Source organism: Urocampus carinirostris, chromosome 14 (assembly GCF_059441175.1).
Source record: "Urocampus carinirostris isolate Australia breed hairy pipefish chromosome 14, RoL_Ucar_1.0, whole genome shotgun sequence".
Lineage (NCBI taxonomy): Eukaryota > Metazoa > Chordata > Actinopteri > Syngnathiformes > Syngnathidae > Urocampus > Urocampus carinirostris.
In genome coordinates this window covers 11,246,965-11,269,284 of record NC_142362.1, presented here as the reverse complement: position 1 = coordinate 11,269,284, position 22,320 = coordinate 11,246,965, and the positions used below count along the sequence as shown (strand labels likewise).

Sequence of the window (22,320 nt, the reverse complement as noted above, 5' to 3'; positions counted from 1 at the left end):
TAAGTTCAATCCAGCATTTTCTAATGTATTTACATTCCTAACGGTTTTATAGTAAAATAAAAATAACAAATGAATAGAATATTGAGGGTAAAACTCTCGAAAGATTGTAAAGTTATTTGATGTCGAAAATACAAAATTGTACAAAAGCAATTGAGAGGGATCTTGAAAAATGGCCACATATAGTATTATATACAAGTTCAAGAATAGAGGTAGTTAAGGTGGGTGTTTTGACATGCTCTTTTACTATTTCCAGTCCCTCCTATTATTGGTTCCCAGATGACAATTCATTAAATGGGATAAGTGGATATCGGGGTTTATTTGGGGTGGGGAAAACCCCCCAGAATTATTCAATACTCTGCAACTTCCCAAAGATAGATGGGGGTGGCTTTGCCAAGCATAGAGGAATATTTTACACGGCACAAATTAGACCCTTGATTTATTGGTGTTAAGATGGTTATGTTGCAAAATGGAAAAGAATAGAATTAGGGAGGGCCAACATGGAGGTACAAAATTTAATAGCATATAAAAAAATGTTCAAAAATGTAGGTAACCAGCAAGGAGAAATAACTAATAATACAATTCAAATATGGAGTAAGATAGTTAGGAAATACAATTTGGAAAGGGAGGCAAGAATTCTGACCAGGTTTGCCCTCGACGACAAATTTATCCCCGGACAGAATGATAAAGGATTCGAACAATGGGCATTCAAAGGTATTAGACCAATATTTGTGATGGTTGAAAATGGCAAGCTGTAGAGTTTTGTGGAATTAAAAACAAAATTGAGGTTACAGGAAAGTGACTATTTTTGTTACCTTCAATTAAAAGACTACTATTGAAAATAAATAAAATTGGTGACTAGTCAGTCATGAGTTCATAAACATTTTTGAAAGAACATAAAACTTTTAAAGCAATTTCTATTTTGTATGAATGTTTAATCGCATGTAGTGGGCATTCATCACTCTATATTAAAAGAAAATGGGAAAAGGAGATAGATTCAAAAATAACAGAAGATGAGTGGCAGAGTTTAAGTAAAACACAGTGCCATCCACCAACTCCCGGAATCTAAGGGACTTCACCTGGAAAAATGTTGTCAGAATTTTTTATTGCCCCCAAAATCAGGAGAGGTTTTTCCCAGGTTCAACAACCACGCTGGAGAACATATGGACCACATCCATATATTCTGGGATCTCATGCTTTATAAAAAATTTTGGGATATGAAATACCTAAAAAAAATCAATGTTCTCTATTTAGTACATTTTACAGAATAAATATTACAGAGAAGGGATGAGTACCTGGTTAAAAAATTACTGACAGCTAGCAAAAAAGCAATAACAAGAAAATGGCACAAACAAGATCTCCCCACTGTGGAGCAGTGGGTGCGCACCGTGTAGGAAATATTTGTGATGGAGAAGACCACATTTGGAATAAGAGTACAGGAGACCCAATTCACAGACAAATGGGGAAAAATTGATAGACTATTGGGAAAATAAGGACACCACTTATGAACAACGAAGACTGGACTTTGAAGAATTACTTGAACATCCCCAACACCGCAATGTTATTTCGGTTTTTGTTCGGGCTTTTTTGGGATAAGATTATGTTTATTTGAAGATTTTTCATGCAGACCCTTTTGCCAGGTATGATTGCAATCATCAAATCAACGGTAAGAATTTAAAGTAAAGTTATGATAGCTTTTGCATTATGTATTGTGCTTGGTCACTCTGAAACTGTCATTGTCTTGATGCTAGCAATTTCAAATTTCTTTGTGTTGAAGATAGCAGTCTCTAATAATGCAATATTAATGTCTCACCAGAGATTGTTTATTGTTGTCCTGTCAGAAGTGGTGCAAGCTTTCTGACCTGGACCAGCAATATGTGAGTTTAAATCTAGCCGATATTGGGTGCTTTGTTTCTCTAGAGCGGATACACAAGAATGGATTCAAATATCGAATGTCTGGAGCAATGCGTTTTCTCTTTTTTTATCTTTCGCTATTTGAAGGCAAAACATTCAATCTCTATTGCGCCGTTGCATCTTTTTTACATTCCTTCTAGGGAGCTTTAAAACGGCACTGAGGTGTACTTCATGAGTCTCAACACTGTGATTCAGTGGCAGTAAGGGGAAGATCTCTGCAATAAACGGGAGGTGTTTATGGAATACAAATTATGCTATTGAGCTGCAAGGCTCTGCTGTAGGCATTCACTCACATACAAAGCGGGGCTGAGAAAAAAAATAAATAATAAGCACCATGCAAGAGGACTCAGTCGTTGAATTTAGAAGGAGGCAGACTAGCAAAATGAAACAAGGTGGAGGCAAGGATGGAATGACAATGAGTTTAAAAATAAATTGCAGTTAAATGTGGAGGCTCGTGTGTTGCCTGTGTTTACATACGGGTTGTTTGAATGGTCAAGGCAGCTGTTGTCCATTCCTGGGAATGACGTCATTGTATCCGCCAGGTCGCTGGATTTTGCATTCTGGTTGCTGTGGAAATTCAGAAAACAAATTAAAAGAAATTGCCACATTGGTATCCCAAAAAAAAAAAAAAAAGAACAAAAACAAGCTGCGATTTCAAACAGACATACTCAGCATTTATTCATATATTGTATGTGTGTGTGTGTCTACTGTACAGAGATATACAGAGAGCCTTTCATCTGGTCTCTGAGACATTGTTAAGAGAAACACAAGACAAAAACTGACTGCATTGCGTCAAACAATAACTTGCAGTTTTGAATATGTCCTAAGAACAATGCCAAACGTAGAACAATGAGGAAACCCATCCTGAGACACAGCCACGTCGTTTAGGGCAATACAATAAAACAAACATAATTATTTGTATTTGCAGAAGGTTTTTTTTGTGATTTATATGAAATCTAACAGCAACGTTTCCATATTCAGTTGCATATTTTCAGTAATTAAAAAATGAATAAATAAATAAAAATAAAAAGAGCAGATAAACGTAGTACATTGCCCCGTGCCCACAGCCAGAAAATAGCTAGGATGGGCTCCAGCATCCCCGCGACCCTAGTGAGGATAAGCAGCACAGAAAATGGACGGATAGAACATAGTTAATTATTTAGAGAGAGATAGAGATCGAGACAGCAAAATCAAGAGTGAAAGAGAGAAAAAGAAAGAGAAGGAGATAGAGATATAGATATAGATGTGGAAAAAGAGAGAAAGATAAATAAAAAAAGAGAGCAAGAGAGAGATTAAGATGGATAGATATAGATTGAGATAAAGAGAGACATAAAGAGAAAGAGCTATGGGAATATGATCAATCAATAGAAAGATAGAGATAACTGGAGAGTGATAGACAACGAGAGAGATAGCGAGAAAGACAGAAAAAGAGACCGACAGACAAACAGACATAATAGATTAAGTCATCTTGCACTACAACCTGAAAAGAACCAGACATGAACTTTGAATGGTACCCCAACATTTTCTTCTATATCCTCGATCAAATAGCGCCAATCCTCAAGACAACCTCCCTTTGCGCTTTTATTATTATTCGCTTTAATCGTGCATTGCATGGACACATATTTTTATTTCCCTGTCGGAAATGTCTGTCCTTCAAAAGACCTTACCTTTGCGATACCTGAAAAGTGATGAAGGGGACATGCTGGACCAATTCAAGCAACGACATGCATCAGCCCTCATTAATATTTCATCAAAAAGAAATTTCCTTGTCGCAGAATGGGCTGTATTGATTTTGGTGCCTCCGAGAGGTTTATTAAACAACCGCAAGGTTGTCGCACGGAACTTGTTGCAATGCCTGGACATCAGTTTTTAGTTGTACCTGCTCCTCTACAGTTGTAACATCAGAGTTGACTGTCAACCAGTTTAATTAGAAATTGTGATTACCATTTAACAGATGATTAAACCATTATTTATCTCCTTTCACTGGGGTGTGTGTTTCTTCCTTGTCAGTTTCCTTAGCTTCTGCCTAGTAATGGGAAAAATGAACCACAGCTTCGAAAATTGTGTCGATTAAGAGTGGGCGTGACAAATGAAGTCCCGATCAAAGCGTGTGTCGGTGACAAAGCACCATTCTGGGCACATACTCTGCGAGCGGGTTTGGCTGGATACCAGGCCCGACCAATCGCTCACCCTTGCAGACGTGTTACACAGGTAGAGAAAAGACTTAAATCCGGGGCCAATGTCTAGTGAATAGGGATGGAAATTTTGGCTAAGCTAAGCACTAAAAACAGCAGGCTCTTGCAACTCCCAAACATATTTGTTTGATGCTTTAATCCATATACAGTATTACTAATAATTATGTGAAATTTTGCGCAAAAAGGATTTTTAAAAAGGACGAAAAATAAAGCAAAACTAAAAAAGAAAAAGAAGAAAAAATAAATACAAAGAAAAAATTAAACAAATTGTTATTCTTCTAAATTATAATACCATTCATTTTTTCACTCTGCAACGAACTTTAAACAAACTTTTGAACCTTTTTTTACGATGAAAATTTAAAGTCAAGGAATTCAATCTCTGAAAAACAAACAACACAACAAAACGAAAATTAAGAAGATGTACTTTTCAGTGCAATGACAAATAAACTAAACTATGAAATACCAGAACACACTTTACATTTTTAACATAAAAAAAGGTAATGGTGAAACACATTATTTCCATAAACATGGTGAACAAAATATTTTCTGATCTAAAAAAAGGTACAATAGAAAAATATGTAACTTTTTATAGAATATATTAAATTAAACACAGAGCCCATAGGAAAAAATACATATTGACAATTTAAAAGAGAAAAAAAGTGTCTCAAAGAGAACAGGCTCATGATTGGTGGGGAGCCAGCTCCTGTCGTGCAATTCCAAAAACCGTCAGCCATATTATTCCTGAAGGACACAGCTCTTATAGCAAGTTGAAGTGTTAAGGAAAGACTGATACAGCGAGAGTATTGTTTTTTTAGTTTGTTATACTTAAGATAGTTAGTTAGTCATTCATTCATTCATTCATTCATTCATTCATTCAGTTAGTTAGTTCATTCATTAATTCACTCTGTTTAGGCTAGAGAAACCTTGTCCACAAGATGTAAAAGATTAGGTCCCGAGGCATTGAATACAAAATTTTACTTTAATAAAAAGCCATAAGAAGTTGTTTTTAAAATTATATGCATTCATTGATGTTTTTTGTTGTTGCATAAAAACAAGTTATCAAGATTTAATATAGATTTTTCAGGACTTGGTTGCTCTACTCCAGCAAAGGTCAGTAAGTAATGAATCAGACATTGAGTAGTGAACCAATGTGTGACACATGCCACCCAATGTCTCATTGCTTTACGAGGCTTCACTTTGCCCATCACAACGTCTGCCCTCAACTTGTATTTACTCATGGTAGCATACTATAAATGTTGGGGGATATGCTTAGATTCACTAGCAAATAACATCGCGAAGGAGCCGCTACAATTAGTGGCACGGATCTGGCCGCCAGCCTTATCTGCTATAATCGCTTAAACGGTCAGTAAGAATAACCGCTGGTCTTGCTAACACAGCTGTTAGCATCACTGACGCGGATACTAGTATCAACCTCTTGCATCTCCAGGGATGCTGGCTGTTGTAGCAAGCATACAAATGTAATATTACAGCGGCTGTGAAAGTGCCTAATCCTAATCACTGAATTACCCGATTTATAGATAGATAGATAGATAGATAGATACTTTGTTCATCCCCGAAGGGAAATTCACATTTCCAGCAGCATCCCTGAGCTGAGAACAATCGAGAACAATCGAAAATAACACGGGAGCTGCTGGAGTGGCTGCCATTCGTGACGGCGCCGGAAGAAAAGATTCAATTTGAATCATTTACAAACAAACAAACAATTGAATCATGTACAAACAAACAAACAAAATATTCATGTTTCAATAAGTGGAGTGTTAATAAAATATTTCTGATACTGATATAACCAGATAAAACTAATTTTAAGTTACCTGTCCAAATGAATGTTGTGCCATCTCACCTTTCCCACTCTCTCTCCTGCAGTTGACTTGCTGCTGCTCGCTCCTGAAACTAATACTTACCTCTTTGTGTATTGCCTGCATATTGCTGAATGATATTGAATATCGATTCAGCAGCTTTCTCCGAAAGACATTCATGGGGAACATTTCAAATTTAAACAATTCATAGATTGTAGCCATTTAAAATTTTCTATTTATGTTGACAATCTGTGTATCATTTGTCCTTGCAACATCTATTGCAGCCTGGTCATCCTGGGAGGGAGATTTTATAGATGACTTTTGAAAAGGCAGTAGGTTTTATCCCACTATCACATTATTTTAAGTCGCGGTACCGGAGATGAATGTTAATTTTATTGTCCATTTCACGTATCACAAATGACAAAAAAGGTATTGACATTGTAACATGTGAAATGCACAACAAAATTAACATTTATCTCTGGTACCATGACTAAAATAGTGTGATAATGAGATGAAGCCATTTTTAATATACTGTATATCACTGGTAGTCTAGTGGTTAGGATTCCGAGCACTCAACATTCAATGTTCTGCGTGTGGGCAGCATACCTGTCAAACTCCACGGCTCCAAGCGATTTTCCCGTACAAAATAATCGTACACTATATATATTTTTTTTCTGAATGATGCACGATGGGAAATCCCCAGGCTGCAGACACATGCGACTGACAAATTTGCGTTTTTCCGTACAGATTTCCTTGTACGCCGTACTCGTCTTAAAATGCATAAAAAACGTACTTTGTACTGCAAAACCGTACAGGTTGACAGGTATGGTGGGCAGCAACTTTTGTCTGATCAATCAGTAAAACCTTTTGTAAAATGTACGCCCGAACTTTAAGTTATTTTTTATACACTAATAAATAAGGTTGAAAATATAAATAAGCAGACGTGGTTAGAGACTGACCTGAAAAATGAGTAACTTGGTTTGAAGTTGTAGAGTGCAGGGCTAAGCTCCATCTCGGGATAATGCCACAGGTCGTTTCTGATGGATCCCAGGCCCATTGCAAATATTACAAAGACGACAGGAAGTAGGATCTTGGTGAGCAGGCCTTTGTAGTCTCTGCGGCTATGATGGAACCTCTTGATCAGTAGAGCTTTGATTTGCTGCAACGCAAGGGCCATGCCTTGTGCTCTGTCTGAACCAGTCAATTCTAAACAAGAACAAGAAACGATAAATGAAACCAAAAACAGGTCAAGCATGGTATTTCGAGGCTGGGTTTGTTATATTACAAAACTTTTTATAGATGATGTACGAAGGTCATTTTTTTCATGTTTTATAGAAATTAGAAACTACAGATTAGATCATAACAGGATGTGTGCGCATTGTGGACCCCAAAAAGTGTTTGTACGTAAGAATCGCAATTTCAAGGAACAATTTTTTTGTAATTCCTTGTGGAAACAAGCCTGTTCAAAACTACCGTAGGAGCCAGAGGCAGCAAGCCATTAAAATAACTGACTGGCTGGAGACATCATTAGGAAGCCCTTATTGTACCAACCCAAACAAAGTTACAAATTTCCACAATCTATGTTATATTCCTAAGTGTACTGTAACAAAGTTCAATGCTAAGCCAATTCGACCCAACGCACGAGATGTTATTGTTAAACCCAAACCAAGGCTGTGACTTATCACTTTTTATGGTATATCCATTTAGTAAAGTTTGTATTATATACTGTACAAGATTATGTTGATATAGATTTTCTCTGAAGTGTTCAAGATTATTTCTCTTATGTGATGATGAGATGTGATTTATGTCACATATAAACACTTGTTATAAAGATGAGATTACATAATTGGATTAATGTGAAAAATGTTTGGATCGTCAAAGGAACAGAACCAAGATAAGCTTTGGCTTTTTCCCACCAGCTCTTTTTTCCCTTCTGTTTTGTTTATTAAAGCTGTTGACAGAATCTCACGTAAAAGCTCTATGCAGGAAAGGACAAAGCCGACTGTACTTCCTCAGAAGGCTGGCGTCCTTCAACATCTGCAAAAAGCTCCTGCAAATGTACCATGAGACTTCTGTGGTAAGCGCCCTCTTCTATGCGGCAGTGTGTTGAGGAGGCGGCGCTAAGAAGAAGGATGCCTCTCGTCTTAATAAACTGGTGAGGAAAGCGGGCTCTGTTGTGGGCACAGAGCTGGACAGCCTGACAACTGTAGCTGAGAGACCGGCACTGAAAAAGCTGCGGTCAATCATGGACAATTCGTCACATCCACTACCAAGCATCATCTCCAAACAGAAGAGCAGCTTCAGCGACAGATTGCTGTCACAGTCTTGTTCCACGGACAGACTGAGGAGATCATTTCTTCCTCATGCCATGAGGCTCTTTAACTCCACCCGGGGGAGTAAAAGCCCACATTAAACCACACCCCCACATTTGCACATTACCCTATTTTTATTACAATGTGTATTTTACATAGCACTATTTAAATACTCTATATCAACATGTTATATTGGGTATTTTTGTATTCTATTTCTTTTATATATTTTATTCTTCAACACAAGGATACTGCTGGAAGTGTGAATTTCCCTACAGGAGATGAATAAAGTATCTATCTATCTGATTTTCAATTCATTGTAACCTTGTATCTGATAATCATGTGTTTTTCCTCAATGAAAAAAAGTCAGTCAATCAATCAATCAATGTCCGCCCATTTCATATCTGGTAAATTTTTGTAGTGTTCCAGGTTCGGATTCACTTAAATGGCAAATGCCTCAGTAAGTGTAATTAGCTCAGCTAATATACTGTAGACTAATTCTTCTGCTACTATTGCTAGCCAGAAGATTTTATAATAGTTTATCAATAATAACACACATGAATAATAATGTTAATAGTATTTCATATCACACATATTAAATAATAATGCATTATTATATTGTTATATAGAATGTAGTTATTATAGAATAATTGTTGTTATTATTATTATAATTGATTCCATCATCTGAGACACTATTTTCGTCAAGTTCACTAGCTAATTTACCTAAAAGCTAATTAACTTTATACTTACCTGATAAGAACCGGCGGTGTGTACGAGGCGAAAAAGTAACACACAAAAGCTCCACAAAGTGGCTTGCACAATCTTGAAGCGCCGATCAAAAAAACGTATTTTTGGGGGTGACTTTGATCACTAAAATAAAGTTGTCATCTTGCTGTTTGCATATACTATGAGCTTATTTAAGATGTAAGTATCTATTTCAAATGGCTGGTATGAACTTAAATAAACTTCGCCTTTCTGCCTTAACAATGCACGCACAGCTCGGCTGTGTCACACTTGTTAACAAACACGGAAAGGGGTCTATTGTCATGATGACTGATTACATTCACCTGTGACTGCTTGTTTGGCGCCAGCTGCTGCTGGCTACCTGATTGGTTCCCCGTCCTACTTAATTCACTCGCCTGTTGTCAGTCCGTCAGCGAATCTCTGTTTCCACAAGCCAAGCATTTTTGACTCTGACTCCCGTTGGTTCCCGTTTTCCCCGTTTCTCTCCTGCTACCACCCTTTTTTGACCCCGACCACGTTTTGATCTCCCGTCCCAGCTATCGACCCGTTTTTTTGACCCCGACCACTTTTTGAACTCCCGTCCCGGCTAACAACCTGTTTTTCCGTCTATTACGCTACGATCTCCCGCTCTGGAAGATCCACTTCTGCATTCGGAACTCGTTCCGATTCTGTGAGCGGCTTGCTTCCCGCGTCCAGCGAGCACCTGATTGTGGGCGCTGCCTTTCCTCTATATCTCAATAAACTTGTGATTAACGTTACGCATCTGGGTTTTACTTACGTTCTGGTCGTGATATCTATAAAAACAGATACAAAAACATACTCATTTGGTCAGAACTGAAGGTCATGTCACTTGGATCTGCAGGGAAACTGTCCATGGAGCCGGCATCTGAAATGGTCTCAGAGATAGAATAAGGTCTGTCCTCCAGCACACTTTCCCTTTTTTCTTCAGTCAGCTGGAGGAATACCTAGAAAAAAAAAAGTCAAGTATACTAACAGTGGGTGTCTAAGATATAAAAGAAATATTCGATGCAGGTTAGCTTACTTCTTCCAAGGTGGTATCAGATATACCGTAGCCTCCCAGCTGCAGATCATCAAGGTTAGCATCCAGCGCCGTCAGGAGGGAGCTATACGAGGGGGCAGTGGATGAGGTGAACGGGGGCAGCGAGTAGACCAAATCACCCCCATGGGCCTCTTTTAGCCGCGCTTCAGGTACATGTGCTTGGATGAAGGCCTTCATTTCTGCGTCGTCAAAGCTCGCAGATTCCGAAACCTGCACCTGTAATCGATATAAAATAATGTAAGTATTAATATTGAAATTGTTTTTTTTTACAGGGTAAAATTGAAAACAATTCAGATTCAGATTCAGATTCAGATCTACTTTATTGTCATTCTAGTACACGTGTATACAGAACGAAATGTCGATGCATCTGACCCCCACAGTTTCCTTGAATGTACAGATATAAATAAAGTTGTATTGTAATTGGCTACGTATAGTATTTTACCATAGTGCCGATAGTGCAAGAAGAGTAGCTAACCAGATGTGCAAAATGGGCAGTCAGGTTAACAAGTCAGGTACACAGTAACATTAACACTGTAACAATAACGCTGTAATTACCATAGTGCAGAGAGCAATGTGCAATGAGTGGCAAGCTATAAAAAAACTGCCAGTAGTGCAAAAAGTCAGATTAGCAGCCGTTTAGATTTAAGTTAACTATATGTTAGATTGACCATTTAACAGTCTAATGGCCAGGGGGACTAGACTATTGCGGAGCCTGGTGGTCCTGCACCGCACACTGCAGAACCTCTTCCCAGAGGCTAGCAGAGTGAACAGTCCATGATGGGGGTGAGAGGGGTCCCCGGTAATGTTCTTAGCATGGCTTTTATTGGCTTTTATCTTGAGTTTAAGTGTTTATTGGTTGCAGAATAGCAGTGTGGGGAGATTTCAAGCCAATCATTATGCCGATCATTTTTTAAGAGGTGAATGCAGTCAACTAAAATAAATCATGTACAGTTTGAAATGTTACAATAGCATTTCTAGGAAAAATGACCTTTAAGTATGAACATAACCTATACTTGGGAAATATAGTATTTATTTAGGCCAGGGTTGTCCAAACGCTTTGATTAAGGGCCAAATTCACAAAAGAGGAATGATGCAAGGGCCATTTGAAAATATGTTGTCTTTAAACTTAAAACAAATAAACCTGTCGAGAAAGCAATAATCCAATTTTCATATAGTAAAGTTTAAGTTAGGGCTGACAAAATATACAGCTTAAAACATTTCACTCAGAGTATATAATATTTGCTTTATCTCAAATTAAATGAGTTAAATGAGCTCCAAAGATTTAACTTATGGGTTTGGGATCATTTCAAACTTTTCTAGACAAATAAACAATTTTTTTCTTATATGTGGTAGTTAAAGTCAGTGCTGAAAAAGAATTATAGCTAGAAAGCTTTACTTTAGAGTAATATTGTCACACGCCGCTGCTCGTCGGGCTCATCTCTGAAGAGCTAGATGATGCGTTACACCAAAAACAACGGCAACCAGATGATGAAGGTGCTGATCTAGTCAGATCAGGAGGCTTCTCCTCCTACTGGTAATCATAGAGACCAGTACTATCTATTTCATGTTGGGGAGCAAACCCCTTCCCCAAAAAGAAACGCCTAGAGAGTGATGGGTGCCACCAGGGTGTACTCGCCCAAGAGACACCACAGGAAGTGGAGCACCAATGACCCTGGTGGTTAAGGGCTCCGTGATCGTGAATACTGAGCTATGTTTATCTTAAACTCAAAAAGGAACTTGAACTAATGTGTAAAATCAGCTTCCAAGATGTGATGTAAGGATTTGGTAGGATTTAAAGCTCTTCTATATAAAGAAACAACTTTTGATCAGGCAATCTAATTTATACTCACCAAAGTAGTGAAAATATTGATATTCACTTTTTATCTTTTGTTCTTTTTTTGAAAACTAGCAATGTGAGACCTGTCCAAATTTAATTTTGTTATTCTCTGTGAGCCGCTGAAAAATGTTCAGCAGCCCAACAATAGCCTTCAGGCCTCTGTTTGGACACGGCAGATTTATGCACTTGAGACACGTGAAAATATTTACAGTAGATCATTAGTATGACCTTTTTGGTGAGGGTGAGTTTGTAGCCTTGGCCCAGTTTATCTTTCAGGTAGAAAGGGGAGCCGCAGCATTTTAACCCTCCGCGTTCCAAGAAGGCAATGCGGTCACTCAGCATTTCAGCTTCATCCAGGTGGTGGGTGGACATGATGATCGTGTGCCCTGAGAAGAAACGCAAAAATAAATACAATTATTTGTGTATGCGAGTATCTGAACACCCAAGAGCAAAGCGCTCAGTCTTTGCCAACCTGACTGCGTGGGTCAGCGAGGTAGTAACAAAGGTTTACTCTAACTCTTCGATTAAAAAAAAAAAAAAAAAAATGCATCTGGGCTATAAAAAAAAAAGAAGCGCACAGAATTTTAGTGCTTGTTTACCGCAAGAAAAATATCTACAAAAAGTTATCCTCAGCTCCTATTACTTTAAAGCCAGTGAATGTGAATGTTAGAGAATAAGAGATAAAAATGTTACTTCAAATGAGCAAAATTCTTGTTACACTATATATTTATATTACTTTCCTGGTAAAACAAGTTGGATATGATTTCAAAAATAATAATAAAGCGACAAAATAATAAATTCTTACTAGAAAAAAAATAAGGTACTACTTTTCTTGCTTACAATACATTTGATTCTATGTTTATCTAGTAAAACAAGAAAATCAGTATTTGTTTTCTTATATTACGATTAATTTCATTGCTTATTTTGATCAAAAGTGAGACATATTCCTTCTTATAGTGAGAAAAGTGATGTTCGCTGCCTCAAATATATTTTTTAATGTAAACTATTTTCTTTCCTATTTCAACGGAAACAATAAGTTAAACATATTATGTAGTAAAAATGAATCAGTTAAAAAAGTTAATCATATAGTAAAATTCAAATAAAAAATTTGAGGCTCATAACAGATTACTTTGTTCATTTTAAGTGTGAATATCTCATCTCATCTCAACAGCTGCACCGCTTATCCTCAGTAGGGTAGCGGGGGTGCTGGAGCCCATCCCAGCAATCATCGGGCAGTGGGCAGGGGACACCCTGAACTGGTTGCCAGCCAATCACAGGGCACACAGGGACAGACAACTCACTCGCTCATTCACACCTAGGGACAATTTGTACCGGCCAATCCACCTGAAATGCATGTATTTTAGACTGTGGGAGGAAACCGGAGTGCCCGGAGGAAACCCACGCAAGCACGGGGAGATCATACAAACTCCGCACAGTAAGTCCGGTAACTGGATTTGAACCCACACAGGAGGTTCCCAAGAACGTACAACTGTGCCGGACACGCGCAAACCACTGCGCCGCCGTGCTGCAAGTATGAATATATTTCACTTTAATTGAAATCATTGAAACAATAAATTTCAATGAGACAATAATACTACGTATAATAAGGACGCTAATATTAGATAAAATCATAGTCAAAATGAATCTTAAGAACATTTTAAAAAATAGTAAATAACTGAAATAAAATGGTTAATGTCAAGTAAATATGAGTTGACTTATTTTATGAAAATTTTCAACTTGAATTAGTCTAGTGGTTCTCTAGTGGTTTTTACTGTCCTAAAATAAAAGGAAATGGCACCTTCACTACATTAAGGGACAGTGGTGCAATCATTGTCGATGTTTTTTATTTTTTAGCATTTAGCATCCACAATTTACTCATAGCACAGAGTTTGAGTATAAAGTTTAGACATGAAGTGTAGCAGATCCTCAAGTGACCCCAAGAAAAACATTTAACAGTGAGGAGGAAACAAGAGAAATAAGACAGATAAAGAGAAAAACGAAAGCCACCCAGAAAGAATTTTGTCAAAGCACTGCAACCACGGTGGAAGAAGAGGAAAGATAAGTGTGCTTGCTATGTTTAAAAATGGTGGCAGTAGACAACAAGACACCAAATAAATTAGGCCTCCACTAAAAGATATTAACCCCAATCATGATGATAAAGACGGCAGCACGGCGGCGCAGTGGTTAGCGCGTGTGCGGCACAGTTCTGAGGTCATGAGTTCAAATCCAGCTACCAGACTTCCTGTGCGGAGTTTGTATGTTCTCCCCGTGCTTGCGTGGGTATCCTCCGGGCACTCCGGTTTCCTCCCTAGGTGTGAATGAGCGAGTGAGTTGTCTGTCCCTGTGTGCCCTGCGACTGGCTGGCAACCAGTTCAGGGTGTCCCCTGCCCACTGCCCGAAGATGGCTGAGATGGGCTCCAGCACATCCGCAACCCTACTCAGGATAAGCGGTACAGATAATGGATGGATGGATTGATGATGATAAAGACGCTTTAGGTTTTTTCAGTGAAATCATGCTGAACAAGGGCGTAGATTTTGCATATATGTTGAAGTGATGTGCTACTACCAATAACAAGCAATCATTGTTTTGTCCCGAATAATCTTATGGATTCTTTAAAAAAGGAGGTTTCCTTTTTCCATGACAGAAAATAGTTGAGAAGCCCTAAATTAGTCCTAGATTGTCCTACCGCAAAGTTCATTAAGCATTATGGTGTTATCATATAAGTTAGTAGTCTAGTACTAATATAGCCTTGCTTACTTCACCTTTTTCTTAAAAAGAGAGCAGTTAAACCAAAATAGCTATGCATGCCTTAGTTCAACAGACTCTTCTATATGTATGTAATATTACTGGGCAGTGTTAATCATCTCAAGTAGGTATTTATATGTGTCCACAAAATGTCAAATGCCAGATTTACATCTTATTCCATAACTACTTGGTCCCAAGTGTTTTCTAGCTGACTCCAGTTATTTAATCAGTATTCCACATTGCATTTAGGTGTAAATGTATTGTCAATGAGGGAAACAGAGTGTGTTGTGATTCTTGTTGGCTGTGTGATAACTAAAAGATGATCTTTTCCTGTACCAATTTGACATTCAATTTATTTTTTACGTACAAGGTAACCTCACCACCTGACGTATCGGTTTTGTTCAAACATTTTATAATCATAGAGTTCAAAATTTGGCGTTTTTTCCTCAAATGGAATAAATGCAAGCGCACATTTTTTTTTAGTAATTTCATTGATACGATTCAAATCGGTAAGTCCACTCCATGTACTGAGGAAACACTTGAATTTAGCACAGTTGTCCAAAATCACTCAGCCAAAAGTAGAGACTTACGCTTTTTGTTTTGGATAACAATGTCCCAGATGCTGCGCCTGGAGCATGGATCGACGCCTGTGGTGGGTTCGTCCAGCACCACAACACGGGAACCGCCGATGAATGCGATGGAGATTGACAGCTTGCGCTTCATGCCGCCTGAGAGAGTGCCCACCCGCTTATGTCTGTGAGCGTACATGCCAGTCTCTTCCAAGATTCTGAAAGACCAATCATTTGAGATAAGTCTGACTGTAACATGCATTTAAATACATTCTGGTTCTCCAGGGGAATTGCTGTCCACCTGAAGTACCCACCCCAAGGACCATGAGACTCACCCCTAAATCAACTCAACTCTATCTATAAAGGCATTTAAAACAGTCCCAGGTGAAAACAAAGTGCTGTATACAAATGAAACATAGTTGACAGAAAAACCTTTGTCATATATTTTTAATATATAAGGCGCACTGGACTATAAGGCGCATAGAATTAAAATTACAGTAAGAGCTACCATATTTATTAGTGTGTAGCCATTGCACATTTTATACACCTAAATGTATATATTAATACACCAGTAGTTATTGATCAGTCAAGAATATCACTAACCAAATTGCAAAAGGAAGCAAACCCAGGTCGTGGAGATAAAAACGGTGGAACCTAACCATTAGACTACCAATGATACAGATGACAGATGAAAAGGCATTTGGTTTTATCCTATTATCTCACAATTTTTACTCAGGGGGCCAGAGACAAATTTTATAAAATAAAAAAAAAGAGCAAGGCATCGTAAAAGCCATAAATAAATGCAAAAAAGCATGACGAGGGAAACAACTCTGGTGTATCTGATGTTGAACTGGACTTTGCTTATTTAAATCTTCCATGATGACTTTGCTTTCTCCATTCTGTAACATTTGTCTTGGGTACAGTTAGTAAAAAAGAGTGATAATGATACAAACACAAATGCTTTCGCATGTATTATCTTTATCACTAGGGGTCTAGTGGTAAGGATTCAGCTTTCTCACTGCTGCGGCCATGGATACCATTGCAGTCAATTTTTTGCAATTTTGGTGAGCAATGTTTTTGCAAAAATAGGGTAGCATACCGTAAAACCTCGTGTACTAATGCACACAAATAAATACTGTATTTTCCAATTTTAGTATTTTCTGGTATGTAAGGCGATTTTCAAATTTCTGGGAATTTTTTAGATGCTCCTCATAATCAAGAAAATATGGTTAAAGTTTAAATAAAACAGACTAGAGAAAAATGCTCACGACACCTAACCGGCATTAGTATTCTCTTTGTGCACCTAATGGCCTTATAAGTACCTCATAATATTGCCCTGCTCTTCAGATCTTAAATCGAAATCCATATTTCAGGAGTAACAGGTGGAACAATTACGTTATCTTTACCGCCGGAGATGCATATAAATTAAGTGTGGCTATAAAACGTGCTTGACTGCGGCCATGTTTAACTTTTTCTCCAGTGTATCGTTGGCATTCAATTCTAGCCACGCTAACAACTTCCCGCATTTCATTTTTATTAGGGGGGAGATACTGTCAATGGAGCGAAGACCACTGTTTCACCACGGCTGATGAAAACTAAAGGTGGTAAAATACAATAGATTACATTATTACATCATGGGCTAGTCAAAACATGATCCTTAGGGTCTAGTCCAACCTAAATAAAAGCAATATAATGTAATTGTAGGAATTCATTGAAAGGTGAATGAGACAACACTTACGTTCGGACCTGCTCGTGCAATTCCTTCTGGGACCAATGCGGGGCTTTTATTTGTCCGTAAAGCAGGAGGTGCTCTTTGGTGGTCATGTGATCGAAGAGAACGTCGTATTGCATGCAAACGCCAAGATCTTTGCGGATGTCATCCAGGTTGCTTTGCATGTCTTGACCATACACTTCGATGCTCCCGGATGACGGAGGGAAGAGGCCAGTAAGGAGGGACCTAGCCACCAAGAAAATGTCATATGGGTTACTAATTGAATTATTGAAAACTGTCTGTGACATTTTTAGGCAGATTTGTTGAGAAACATGGCACGAATTTCAAGCATCTAAAAGCGCTTCACCCTAAATTCAAGCACTTTTCAAACCTTGAAAACACTACATTAAAGTTCATCCATTTTCAAGAAATTTCCAGCACCCGTACAAACCCAGTTTTATCGGCTCATACCTTATTGAGAGATTTTGTAACAGACCAGTTCATCCCACCCAAAACGCCTACTACAATTTTTTTTATCAAATTAGGTAAGTACACATGCAGTAGAATCAATACCCCAAATTGATAAGAGGGTGAAAGAAATATTTACATACATGGTAGTTGTCTTGCCAGCACCGTTGTGACCGAGCAGAGATGTGACATGGCCCTCATAGAAAGTAACGTTCAGGTTTTCAACGGCTACCCGGTCACCATAGATCTTTGTGAGACCGTGAAGGGCAACACCCACCGGAAGATGAGAGAAGTCCTCACCCGCCTGACAGAAAAGCTGGCTCTGGCCTAAGAAGAATGGACGAATGCAAGCAGTAAATCAAAGAACCAATGCACAGGACATAAATAAAGAGAGTGGGAGAAATATAGTTGGGTGGAAAAATGGCTGACCATGAAAAGAAGTGCGACAAGACAACAAATGGAGAGACAATCCTCAGGAAAAGAACAGTGGACAAGCAGTCTCAGAGGATGTGTCTCTTGTAGTTGTTACAGTGTAATTGCTTTTTCCGTACCTTTCCCTTTGTCATCAGGCAAGCTGGGCCGGTTTATATTCATGGTGTTGATGAACAGACGTCCTCTGTTCCCCTTCTGTGACTTTACACAGCAGAAAAGGTCAGCCCAAAAGGAGGTTGTAAAGGGAAAGTACCACGGAGCCGGAATGCCATATTTCCCTGTTTGAACAATCGCAGACACACACATACAAAAAAGTGTTATGCAGGTAGAAAGAAATTATTTTTTTTCAAAGAACATTCATTAAGTAAAATAAATCATCTCCAATTAAACTCTTTAACAGACTCAAAATGTAATCAATACATTTGTCACTAATCTGAAGACAGATGTTATTAGCAATTTTGTGTTTATAGAGTGTATTAAAAAAGCAGTCATTCATACTACTCAATTGTACAGAAAAAAAGTACACTGAAAAACACAATTTAATAATAGCTATTTTTCCAAATAAACAGTTCATTTTCTATAGAAAAGTAATTCAGTTAAGGAGTTTTGTAGTTTTAAAGAGGAAGATTTAAAGTAAAAAGATAAACAACACTAAAACATAACTCAATAATGAAAAAATACCCAAAAAAGTAAAAACATTTTTGGTCCAGTAAAAATTAAACTAATATTTTACCAAGATAAGATCAAATATTAAAAACATAATTCAGGTAATAAAAATACAAAACAGTTTGCGGCAAGGTTTTCTTGTTGCTGGCAGATACCACTTTTGCATTTATCAAATATCTTTATAGTTTTACATGTAATTTCAGAAATATTTTAGTAAAATTAGCAAAACAATCTGCCATTAGTCACTTAAGATATTTTCTTAAGTATCTACTTTTTCTTAAAGTAATAAACATCTAGCACTGATATAAAAGTAAAAAACTGATTATATCGATTATTTGAAAAACATAAAATAAGCAAAATGATCTGATATAACAGCTAAGTGTGCTGTATTAGTCGAATCTATTTAGGGAGAAAAATACTCTCAATAACACTAAATATGTTGATGAAAGCAACATATTTATCTGAATAGTTTTACAACATTTGTAACTTTGATAAAATACAAAATATAAGATTTAATAAAAGCAGAAATATGAGCCTTACTGCTATACTATTTTCTATTCTATCTATCTATCTACCTTGGTCATATCCCTCAAGAGGGGTGACCGACAGCAAGACACACACATACAATAACAAAGAAAATAAAAGGGAAATAAATAGCCCAAAAAAACACACAAACATTTTTGGACCATGGCCAACCCAATTGCCCTAACACCTAAACAAGTTAGGCACCTCGGCACCCAAGTTGGTGATGCTTTCGTCCCTCCAGATGGAATGGGACACCAGAAAGCGGCCATGTCACTCGGGTCAGGGTGACACAACACACTCTTTTGTTCAACAGCAGGGCCCGACAGCTTTCACTGGTTTACCCCTGCCGCATCATACGGGTGCCCAGCCCATCCTTAAGAACGCGTCCACAATCCCACTATCCTTTCACAACACCTCTCCACTCCTTTCTATCACCAACAAGAGCTCTAGCTTCCATTATATTTAGACCTCTTTCCTGCAGTGCACTCATAACACCAAACTATTTTCTAAATATCAATTATATAAGAAAAATTAAAATAAGCAAAATTATATATCACAGAATGAATTTTTTTATTATTTCCTATTTATCTACAAAAAGGGTTGATCTGAACAAAATGGCCAAAATGTAAAAGCGAAGCTGCTACACTATTTTTTCATAATACTTGAATTATATGCCAACAGAATCATTCTTTTGCAGCGAGTTTTGAAGAGAATGTTGACTACTCATCTACAACATTTGCATACACATGACTCTCAAGTTCACAAATTCTATTGAATACTTTACCAGGGAAGACCATGCGGATATACGCTCCGACAGTAAAGTAGATGAGCGAGTCTATGAGCATCATCCAGCAAAGCCAACCAAAGGAGGCTGTGTCTCCAGATAGGGGCGATGTATAAGAGTTGCTCCACTGAATTCCTAAAAAATAAAGCACAATCAAACATTTTATTGTTTGCATTGTCCAATATATCGGTTTGTAATTGAGGTGAGGAATTCATACCTTCTCCTCGGGTTTCGTATATAGATATGTACTGACTGGCGTAGCTGAAACAGCATGGGGAAAATAAGCTCTGTGAAGAAATTAAGTAAAAAATAAACAAATGTGTCTGTTACTGGAAAGAGGTACGTGACAATCAGGAGCTTAAATGTTAGATGTGAAACCTCACCAGGGCACTCTTTTGAAAAAGATTAAGACTGGACTCGACAGCCATGACCACAATAAACGGGAAGAAGGCAATAATATAAAGGAGGCTGCCGCTGAGCCCGGCAATGTAGGTCTTGTCGAAAAAGGAGCTGATCAAGAAACTGAAGGCCAGGATGGTCAAGCCGTAGTTGCAGAGGTACAAGAAGAGGATGAAGCCGTTGCTGTGTGCGAGGATGCCACCGTGTTTGAGGATTAACGTGAGGATGATGATGGTCACCAGCAGGTGACCGGCACACTCCAAGAACCAGGCCAGGAAGTGGCTCAGGGGGTTCACACCCATCATCTTCATATACTGGAGATAAAAGTGACCAAAAACTTCACAACATATTCAAAAAACAAAAATCTTGATTCACTGTCACAAAACGTAGTAATTTTAAGTACTATTCCCGCTACTTTAGCATTTTCACCGGAAAAACAAGTTCAAAACCTAACATAGCATAACATGGCATAAGTACTTTTTGTAAAAAAAGAAAAAAAAAGAAAAAAGAAAAATAATACTTCAAATGAGCATATAAATATGCAGTTTTTAAAATACTCATAGATCGAAAAATTTGCCTTGGCTTTATGTAGCATGAGCCCCATCTAGAGGAAGCCGGACCTGTTGCTGCTACGGGTAAACAAAAACAGGAAAAACCTAGCAAAAGGCTATGCAAAAAAAAAAAAGAGAAGAAAAATGGTTCGTTTTGGTCACTGAGTCTCCGCGGTTCGGATTCTTCCTTGTGCTTTTCAATACCCGTTTTCTGTTGCACTACACGATACAGTGACAGCTAGTGGTGGAATAAAATAGAATAGCATTTTTAACATGCTTTTAGTGAAATATAATATATTAAAAATTGGGAAAAATACTGTATATTTTCCTTGTTTTCTGGTAAACTAAGAAACATAACGCATCAAATGGACAGTATCCTATTTTACCTTTTTTTATTAAATAAAGCAACATATAATAAAAATAAGTGGATCTTTTTCCTCATTTCAAAGATTTTTGTATTTAATTTAGAAATAATTCTTAGAATAGATCACACAAATATTTGAAAATAATTACATTAGTAAAAAATGAAGAAAAGAAAAGGTAAAAATACTACATTTACGATGCGTGTGCAAAGACGTGCATTTCTTAGCAGGACTGGAATAAACCTTTTTCATCTTTCTTGGGATTTGGGTTGGCATTTGAACTGTACTTAAAGAAGGCCTCAATTTACAAACGATACTAAAAAAATAAAACAAAACAAAAAAAAGAAATGGAGGGATGAGCATTACTTCACACTGCAGCACTCCCCTATCCCTAAACCCAAGGTGTTCCACCCAGAACAGCTTTGCTAAAAGTAAGATTAACGGGGATGGGTGCAGTAAAAAAATAAAGTATAAGGCCTCTTTGAACTCAGTTGGACTTTTTCAACACATACTAAATAGAGAAAAGATTTTGTCCCCTGCCCACTGCCCGATGATTGCTGGGATGGGCTCCAGCACCCCCGCGACCCTACTGAGGATAAGCGGTGCAGCTAATGAGATGAGATGAGATTTACCTTTAAACTTTTTCACGGAGCCCTCAAACGACACCCTACACCTTTAAGATTTTACTTTGTCCGCCTGGAATTTTTGTGTTGTAGAGAGTTGAGGTGGTGCATAATGATCGTTATAAAAGCACACAAAAATAATGACAAAAACTAATGCAGGCAGTTTCTTCTATATGCGTAAAGAATGAATTTAAATGATTTCATGTTTACCTCATGCAGCCCGAGTTCTCTTTCATGAACCAATTTCTTGACAAAGTCAGCCACAAACAGAACCCAGGCTAACATCAGCATGAGTGGGAAGACTAAAGTGATGGCCTCATGATACCTGGAGAAAGCAAAATCCAATCAATGTATGAAAGGAAAACATTTGGTCAGCAACATAGTTTGTCAAAAACACCTTTCTTTTTTTGCTCTTTTTTTAATTAAAACTAGTGAATGCCTAAAGAAAATGAAAGAACAGCCACTGTGCTCAGCAACCAGAAACTTTGTTGCACGTTTTCAAAATGTAAATGTCAAACTTCCAACTGTCAGATCGCCTAAAATGTACGTACACGGCGGGGCCCGGTTTGAGTGGCGCGTGTCACGGCAAAGCAAACACGCTATTCTGAATA

The 22,320-nt window shown here is 37.8% G+C and overlaps 1 protein-coding gene across 1 annotated transcript in view; it reads right to left on the bottom strand.

The window, feature by feature from the left end:
* Window positions 1-22,320, bottom strand: part of abca12 (ATP binding cassette subfamily A member 12) — a 98,306-nt gene that overhangs the window by 28,709 nt on the left and 47,277 nt on the right. Inside the window, exons 41-53 of the mRNA XM_088353015.1 lie at window positions 21,920-22,034; window positions 20,158-20,487; window positions 19,992-20,061; window positions 19,775-19,909; window positions 17,919-18,077; window positions 17,511-17,694; window positions 16,927-17,145; window positions 15,210-15,406; window positions 12,102-12,259; window positions 10,019-10,252; window positions 9,797-9,941; window positions 6,883-7,129; window positions 2,389-2,478 (exon numbers count right to left, since the gene is read on the bottom strand). Of these exons, the coding sequence (XP_088209141.1) occupies window positions 2,389-2,478; window positions 6,883-7,129; window positions 9,797-9,941; window positions 10,019-10,252; window positions 12,102-12,259; window positions 15,210-15,406; window positions 16,927-17,145; window positions 17,511-17,694; window positions 17,919-18,077; window positions 19,775-19,909; window positions 19,992-20,061; window positions 20,158-20,487; window positions 21,920-22,034 (2,283 nt within the window). The remainder of the gene's footprint in view (window positions 1-2,388; window positions 2,479-6,882; window positions 7,130-9,796; window positions 9,942-10,018; window positions 10,253-12,101; window positions 12,260-15,209; window positions 15,407-16,926; window positions 17,146-17,510; window positions 17,695-17,918; window positions 18,078-19,774; window positions 19,910-19,991; window positions 20,062-20,157; window positions 20,488-21,919; window positions 22,035-22,320) is intronic.